Raw genomic sequence first — 8,125 nt, 5'->3', positions numbered from 1 at the left:
GCAGGGGAGGAGGGATCTAGCAGCAGTTTTTTGAGTCTAACTATTTTAGCACAAACTTGTAGGGATGGTAGTATACTTCCCAAGGTTCACCTTAATTGGCCATTACAGATATAAGATTTATAGTGTATTGGTCTAATTTGACATTATGACCACAGATGTTTCAGCAAATTAATGACAAGTTGACACATCAATTAGTGCTATAAAAGAACTCCAATGCATAGCTGCTTGTATTGTAATAATTTTATTGAAGTCTACAAAAAGAAACTTGTTCTTAAACTGGATCACTTGATGTTCAGAAAGCCACAATATCATAAACATTTCATTTCCTTGCATACATATTTTGTGTGTCTTCCTTTAAATCCTGCTTATATTCACCTTTCATTTTCCAAAGTTACAGAAACATTGAACATATAGGATCAGGGCCCAATTTGTTAAGACTAGTGCCATACCAAAATGAAACATTTACATGTACTATACATCCCACAAGTAAAATGAACAAGGAAGCATGAATAATGTAACAGTTCGATGTTTTAGGTAGCTAAATAAAAATAAAAAGAAGCAAATGGACCTGACCTAACCAATAGTTGCTCAGTTATGTCATAAACATATTAAGAATTCACGTATGTGGCTGGTAAAGTATAGACAAAAGATAGTATTATGACTTTCCTTGGACAAAAAAAAGGGAAGACCACCATTCTTAAGGCTCCATACAGGGCTTAAAACAGAGTAGTATTTCTAGAGAAATAGATATATTATATAGTAAGAATACCCTATGCCAGGATGTTGGTGTAATCATCCATTTTTCAATAGTTGCATTTCAATAATTTAGACAAGTGTGACCTCTAATGTACAGAAAAGCAAAGGGAGCATTAGTGCTAAAAATGCATGTGCTATAAGCGTAATACAGTACTCCTCAGTGATATATATACCAAGAACACTAACATGTTCTTTAGAAATTGTCAGCTCAAAAACTGATTACATGTGTTTGTGTTTATCTGGAATGCTTATATGGTATTTATGCAGAGAAGTACAGAGATGTTAAGATTTATCCACCTGCGTTTCACAAATGGATGAAAGATAGTTAAAAAATATTAAGCAAAATTTGAATTACAGCTACCAATTCAACAGATTTTAAAAACAGGCTAGGCAATTAACTTTATTTGAAATGTGGGGAATTTTCAATTTCGGATGTTTACGAACATTCAAAACTGTAATAGCTAAGAAAGTGTTTTATTTTGCCTGACAACTTTAAAATTGTATTTTATGCGGTAGAGATATAAGCTGTGATATGAGACATGCAATTTTAGATTTTAGGTTTAAATGAGTGTTCACACAAATAGTGAGATTTAGAGAAGACATATTACAGTTGCCACAGCAATGCCAATAGGAGGTTTAAGCATACAGCATGCATACTCTTCTCCATTAGTTTACCTATTTACAAATCTTATGACATTTTCTTCAGTAGTCACCATGGGAACCAAACTAGATGGAGTCCTACATAATGTTTTCACTTTGTTATATTTGAAACATCCAGAACACAAGATCAAACTTTAATTCAAGCTACAACATATATGACTGCACTAGCTTACAAAGTCAGAACTTTCTGCCAAGTTTTAACACAAGACCAAAGACTTATGACTAGAAATAGATTTGGTACACGCCAGGACTGTTGCTTGCAAAAAGTGTAATGTTTTGCAATACAGTCTGATTGAAGACTACACATCATATTTCAGAAAAGGTAGAATTACAATTTCATAATGCAACCTAAAGAATTTTTGTACTTCCTCCCCAGTTAAACACCCCATCATTTATTGCGCTTTGAACTGTGCAAAACATCTGATACAAAAAAAATTATGCTAATCTTTTGGCCAGGCTTGTGACTTTTATGGCTTAGATGTACACCTTCAACATTGCAGTTTTAGGTATATGTTTCAACTGAGATAGCATTACCCAAGAAAGAGTAGTCCGGTTTTATACCAAAACATTTACCAGCTTGTTAAAAACTTCCCTTCTGGTTCTGAAGAGAAGACACCACAGTTACTTCATAAATACAAAAGTCATCAGCCCTGTTGAAATTTACATTAACAACCAAGTCCCCATCCAATGTTCAACATAGGTACTAGACAGCTACCTAAACAGGTATGTACATATGGCAACATACACAGGATTCTTGCTCTACGGGACATCATACTGATGCATATGAGGCTTTCACTTCCATCAGATAATCCCACCTCATAAGCCACTGTCTCAGGAAATGGTTTAGTGCAAAGTTGTTTGACGTTGTTCTGCTCTCCTAGTAATAAATTCGCTCAATAACCCTCAGGCTCCTGTCTTGGGTTTATGCAAATTATATTTGCTCCAGTTCTAATTCCAATGGCCAGACATCAAGCAAATATAATTGTTACAATCCTGCATTCAGTACTGGCCATTTTGTTCGGTTAAAAATTTGGTTCCCCAGTTTAAAATTTAGAACTCTTCATTCTGACATGCGCCTACAACATGGGAATTGAATTGTACTACTATAATTGTGATATCATCCCTGTACATCCGTGCCAACTCTTCTGGAAGACTGAGCATCTTGGATAGCCGTTCATGATCAACAGTGCCAAATTCATTGTTTCCCACTGCATGACGTATCAAGTGTGTTGCTGCATTCTGATCTTCATAGGCTGAAGAGACCCGAGCTCTCCTTTCTGTTAAAAGACCATGCATCTGTCCCAGAGTTACTTTGTAACCTCCAACAGCTATTGGCTCTTGATGATGAACACCAGTTAGATACTCACCTACAATTCTAACAACATCCTGCCTGTGCATTGTTTCCCACAAGCCATCAGTTGCCAATATCAGGAATTTGTCCTGAGGCCTTATTTTGTGATATATAACCTCTGGCTCAGCAGTGAGGTATGGAGGAGAATGATAATTTGGTGGAATAAACTTTGTATATTCATTGTCATTGAGCTGATCTGGGCCTGACTCTATCACTCTCTTCTGAAGGTCAATGCTCCATTTAAATTTGACATCTCCAAAAGCTCTGAAAGGCATCAGTAAACCTAACAGCCGATCCTGCTTCACAACACTCTTTTCTTCTGACTTTGGGTGTTCTGTTTTCAGACGTTCAATCTCACTTTCATTCTGTGCGTTATGATCATAAGACAGAGCAACAGCAGACCAAGAGCCATCCTCTTCTTGGACACCAAGCATGGCCCTGCTGTCACCAGTATTAGCAACATGCAAATCAACACCATCTACATGAGCCACACAGGCAGTTGCACCAGAAAAAGCTACACGCAATACCAAGTAATTGAGGAAAGAATTTGGATCTCCTACTTGAGCTTCCAAAGAAATGTCATTGTCAAGCCTCTTAAAGGCATTAATTAAAGCCTCTTTTACATCAGTTGTCTCCCCAGTATTAAGGTCTATGAGCTCCTGCCAGTAAGTTCGTAAGCTGTTAAAATATAATTTGGAGGCTTCTTTACTAAAATAGTCATTAGGATGCTTGTGCCACTGTAAGATGGGCAACAGGGCCCTACCACTCTCAACAGCATTTTCTATTTCAAGTAAAGTCTCATGTGGTAACAGAGAAACAGCTATATAATAAAACAGTCTTTCACTGACAGCTTGTGCACAAGCACATCCTGCATGGCCATCAAACACACCAAGAAGCATTCCTCTTGTTTGTAAGCAAGTGGCTGCACTTCTTCGGTCTTCTATTGGTGCATTAGCAGGAAGCTGGTTGCTATCAAAACCAAGCACAGAGCTTACATTTTTACCATCAAACTCTGGAACTTTGAAACTGTACTCATTCGCCTTCAGGATGCTATTGACCTGGGGAGGTGTAAGGTAAAATCTCTGTGGAGTAGAGGCATAGTTTCTTGCATGAGTAAACTGAATGAAGTTCTCCTTTGGTCTGCAGAGTGTTGCCAGCTTTTTCTGCGGCACATATCTCAGGTGTCTGTGAGTCAAGTGAGGTGACAAGCAACACAGATGTTTATGGTGACAGTAGCACGCAGTATTGTATATCCTGCTGATCTCACAATTGCGAATTAATGGAAGCAATAGCTGAGTTGGTGCTGGCATGGCATCAGAGAACAATGGCAAACTGGAGCTTCTGACTGGAATTGCTGGGGGGAAAGCACAAGCAACATGAGGGCTTAGCATGCCTTTTTCTGCAAGAAAAAAACTTATCAACAACTTTAGAAAGCAATTTAACATGTGGAATCCTTGCTGATCTGGCAATTAATTGTATGAAGCAGGGAAAAAGTTTAACAAACAAATCTACAGTCAAATTTCTTTAACGGGACTATATCTCAGTTGTTATATTTTGTAAAGTGCAAACAGTGACCTATATTTACAGTTTTACTAACCAAGCTAGCCAGAACATTAGACTGGGAATGCTGAAAGTCAATTAAAGGTTAAGGCATAGATAGAGATTATTACTGTATTCAGAGATTATAATTCAAACTCCCTGCTTGAAGAAAGCTGCCCTATCTAGACTGATAATGAAAAGGAAGATTTACTTTGCTCTGTCTAAGGCAATTTAGTTATTTATATTAATGTATTTTATTATTTTTCCTAGAACACCTTGCCCGGAGTTTTTTATGTTTAAAGTAATGAATGTAAAGCCTAGTACCATCCATGGCTTGCTCACAAACAAGCCTCAGTGACATTAATGACATGTCTTCCAAGATTGCACAGAATTATGATCTTAATATCCTTTTATGATGTTGTTGCATCACACCAGCTTTTGTGTGTGTGTTATATAAGATGTACACTACTGATCAAGCCGAGGTGCCACAAATCTTTGAAAGGTTTTATTGAACTCATTAGCTGACAATTGTGATCTATGTACAGTACCATTTTTTTTAATTCAAGGCTACCTCTTCACACAGAACACACTAATGCTCACTGCAGTCACTATTTTACACCATGTTTATCACATTTATATGCTAGGGATAATCTATGAGAGCAATGGCATTATGTCTTGGATTGGTCTCACACACTATACAAAAGAGGCACTATGTAACTCAATATTGTCAACTCTGATAGTGAATTGCAGAAATGCAGAATCCACTTGATGCATAAAGGGGAAACTGCTGCACTTACTTCCGTCCCCTATACAGCCCAAAAACTTTGTCAGAAGAACTAGGAAACCCTCCAGAGTGATTTTTCCCCTGGCTGCTATGAGAGAAAGGGGGAAGGGAAAAGGTTTCTCTCCAGCTGGTGCTGCAGCATCATATTGGATTTAGGCCAGTCACTTTCCAAGAGCCAAGCCAGGAATCTTTTCCAGCAATACTCTCTTCTTCTTCTTCTTCTTCTTCTTCTTCTTCTTCTTCTTCTTCTTCTTCTTAAGTTAGCAAGAATTAAGCATAGATTCTGCACTACTTACATATGGTGTTACAGTAGACCCTTGTTATACACTGGGGTTTGGTTCCAAGATTCCCCATGGATAACAAAATCCATGGATGCTCAAGTCCCATTAAATATAATGACATAGCAAAATGGTGTCCCCTATAAAAAATGGAAAATCAAGGTTTGATGTTTTAAATTTATACTTTTTTTTTAACATTTTCAAACCATGGATGCTTGAATCCGTGTATAAAAAACTGTGTATAAGAAGGGCCGACTGTACAATGATTAGATGTGCCTGATTCCATCCCAGTTTCATTAACTGCATTTTCCTAATGAATGGTATTCTAACACTTATCATGTACTATAAACTTCATTTCTTTTTCCTCATGCACTAAGATTTTCTAGGCCATCTCTGCTCCAGTCCTTGTTTCTATATAGTCCAACATTTCCCAGAAACATACTACCTCTTCTCAATAAGCTTCATAGACTAGTGCCTTTTTAAATTGTTAAGAAATCCTTTTACTGGCAACATCTACCCATTCCTCTCCCTGAATAAAAACAGCCGACATGTTAGACAAATCTACTCAATGTTTTTTTTGGGAAGAATGGCAACATCCAGCTACTAGTTTTAATTTGTTTTCAATCAGCTCTAGTGCTGAACTGTTCATCTAGCAAATGTATATTATGATTTTTTAAAGACGCACAGAAGGTGCATTCAGTACTCCTATTTTAATTTTTTGCACTATATTAGACATGTGAGGCATTTTACTATTGAACATAACAGAGGCAATTTGCTTCCTTACAAAATAGTCAGGCTATATCCTACTACCACCAGCTATGTATTTCTAGCCTTAATATCAATGCCTGGAAGAAGGAATTCAGCCTGGTTCAGACCAAGCATCAACAGCTGTCCAGACTTAGCATCCCCCTACTTCTTTAGCCACTCTGACTTCATCCCGATTTTCTTTGCCCACCAAGGTTGCTTTTCACATTAAGGAGCAGATGCCCTATGGCTAACTGCCAAGAGAAGTCTTTCTGAAGGCCAAGAGCTTAAAGATATACTTGTCTTGTTCACTGTGGCCAATAGCCCCTACAGGTGAGCATGTAAGTCATACACAACGAGGAGAATACTCATATTAGACCATGAAGTTCCTCCTCTAACAAGCATACATTTTCTTACTGGTAATGCTGGTCAACGTTCATGATCACTTACTAAAGGCATTAAAAGAGTAGCTCATTTAGCTAGCAAAGCAGACTCACTAAAATAAACCATGCAAATGAAGATCCAGTAAGCATCTGTAGATTTGCCTGAATATTTATTTAGGAGAGTCACCTACATGTTTGTATACTGTTTACTATAAACTATTTCAAACTGATTAGTAAAACAACTGAGAATGCTCTACATTTTTAAGAAAACATCTTTATGGACTAAAGAGAGACTACAGGACAGTTAATCTGTTCTGTTTTAAACATAGATACAATCTTCCAATAGAAATTTCTGAAACCTGATTTAGGAGAACTATTGTGCATATTACAGATTTTTATAGTACTATTCATACTATTTTTGTTTTTTTAAGAAAAATCCACACCATTACTACATTATAGTAATGTATCCTAAATGCTAAGAACATTTGTAACGAAGTACACAGACCATTAGCTCATTTGTACAACATAACATCCTGAACAAATTTGATTTAACTTATTCTAGAAAGAACACAACTATATTTATGTCTTTGTTGTCCTTTAAATCTGAAGCCCACCTTGATAAAATTCAAATTCCAGCCAAGGCTGTTAATGCAGATTATGAATTAGGAAGACAGGAGGCCACACATTCATAAGTAGCACATTTACTATAATTGCCATTCCATGTCATTATATAAGTAACATTTACTTGGTACACACCCTCATTAACCCACTGCCCACCCCTAAATTTCTATTTCTCATAAAATAGGAGTACAAAAGGTACATACCAATCCTCCTGGGCCCAGGACACACACACATTCTCCTGTCACAACAAGAAGCCGCCAACATCCACAAAGCAGTAGCCCAGGAAAAGCAAGGCAGAGAGTTTATTAAAAGAGGAGGAAGAGGTCTCCAACATTGAAGGGGGACAGAAAAAGAGACAGAAAGAGAAGCAGTTTGTTTGTAGTGACAAGCATTTAGGAAGCAGCAACTGCAGCACAGCCATCTCTCAGAAGCGTTGTTTAATACTACTGCAACCCCGACTCACTGCTTTCCATCCCTCTTGCTGCACAATAAAACACCTAGATCATGCAAGATTCATTTACTGACAGCCAGACTTGAACAACAACAAGAACACCTTTTTAAAGGAGGGCTGGAGTGATAGAGCCTTGCTGCCTTTAAAACTGTGTGTGTGTGTGTGTGTGTCTGCTTTGTGCCTTCAAGCCATTTCCGACTTATGGCAACCCTAAAGCAAACATATCATGGGGTTTTCTGAGCAAGATTTGTTCAGAGGAGGTTTGCCACTGCCTTCCCCTGAGGCTGAGAGCATGTGAGTTCCTCAAGGTCACCCACTGGGTTTCATGGCCAGCAGGAATCAAACCCTGGCCTCCAGAGTCATGGTCCAATGCTCAAACCACTATGCCACAATGGCTCTCTGGACATATATGCATGAGTGATATCTAGAAACTACAATAACACCCTCAATACATTTCTATCATTAAGAGAGAGATGACGGAATGTCCTAAATCAACAGCACTTCACTACTAATCTTCCCCTCTGCAAACTGGGCTCCTTGGGAATGTCTTGCTTCTCA

General features: G+C 37.9%; 1 protein-coding gene across 2 annotated transcripts; it reads right to left on the bottom strand.

Moving 5' to 3' along the window:
* Positions 1-225: 225 nt before the first annotated feature.
* On the bottom strand, positions 226-7,773 carry PDP1 (pyruvate dehydrogenase phosphatase catalytic subunit 1). Of its 2 annotated transcripts, none has more exons than XM_042465048.1 (2): positions 7,320-7,773; positions 226-4,121 (listed from the first exon to the last, which is right to left on the bottom strand). In XM_042465048.1, exons 1-2 carry the CDS (start codon positions 7,378-7,380, stop codon positions 2,467-2,469), a joined length of 1,716 nt encoding a protein of 571 aa, XP_042320982.1. In that variant the 5' UTR covers positions 7,381-7,773; the 3' UTR covers positions 226-2,466. The 2 variants fall into 2 exon arrangements, with proteins under 2 accessions (XP_042320982.1, XP_042320983.1); XM_042465049.1 differs by lacking the exon at positions 7,320-7,773 and adding an exon at positions 5,104-5,498.
* Positions 7,774-8,125: the final 352 nt, after the last annotated feature.

The sequence above is a fragment of the Sceloporus undulatus genome, chromosome 4 (assembly GCF_019175285.1).
Source record: "Sceloporus undulatus isolate JIND9_A2432 ecotype Alabama chromosome 4, SceUnd_v1.1, whole genome shotgun sequence".
Classification (NCBI taxonomy): domain Eukaryota; kingdom Metazoa; phylum Chordata; class Lepidosauria; order Squamata; family Phrynosomatidae; genus Sceloporus; species Sceloporus undulatus.
Note: the sequence above shows the minus strand (reverse complement) of the source record. Positions and strands in the feature narration are given on the sequence as shown.

Bases quoted from the DNA above. Each gene is read 5' to 3' on its own strand.
- PDP1 (XM_042465048.1), bottom strand. From the start codon at position 7,380: ATGTTGGCGGCTTCTTGTTGTGACAGGAGAATGTGTGTGTGTCCTGGG. The intron at 4,122-7,319 runs GTATGTACCTTT...CTTTCCCCCCAG, and splicing joins TCCTGGGCCCAGGAGGATTG to CAATTCCAGTCAGAAGCTCC.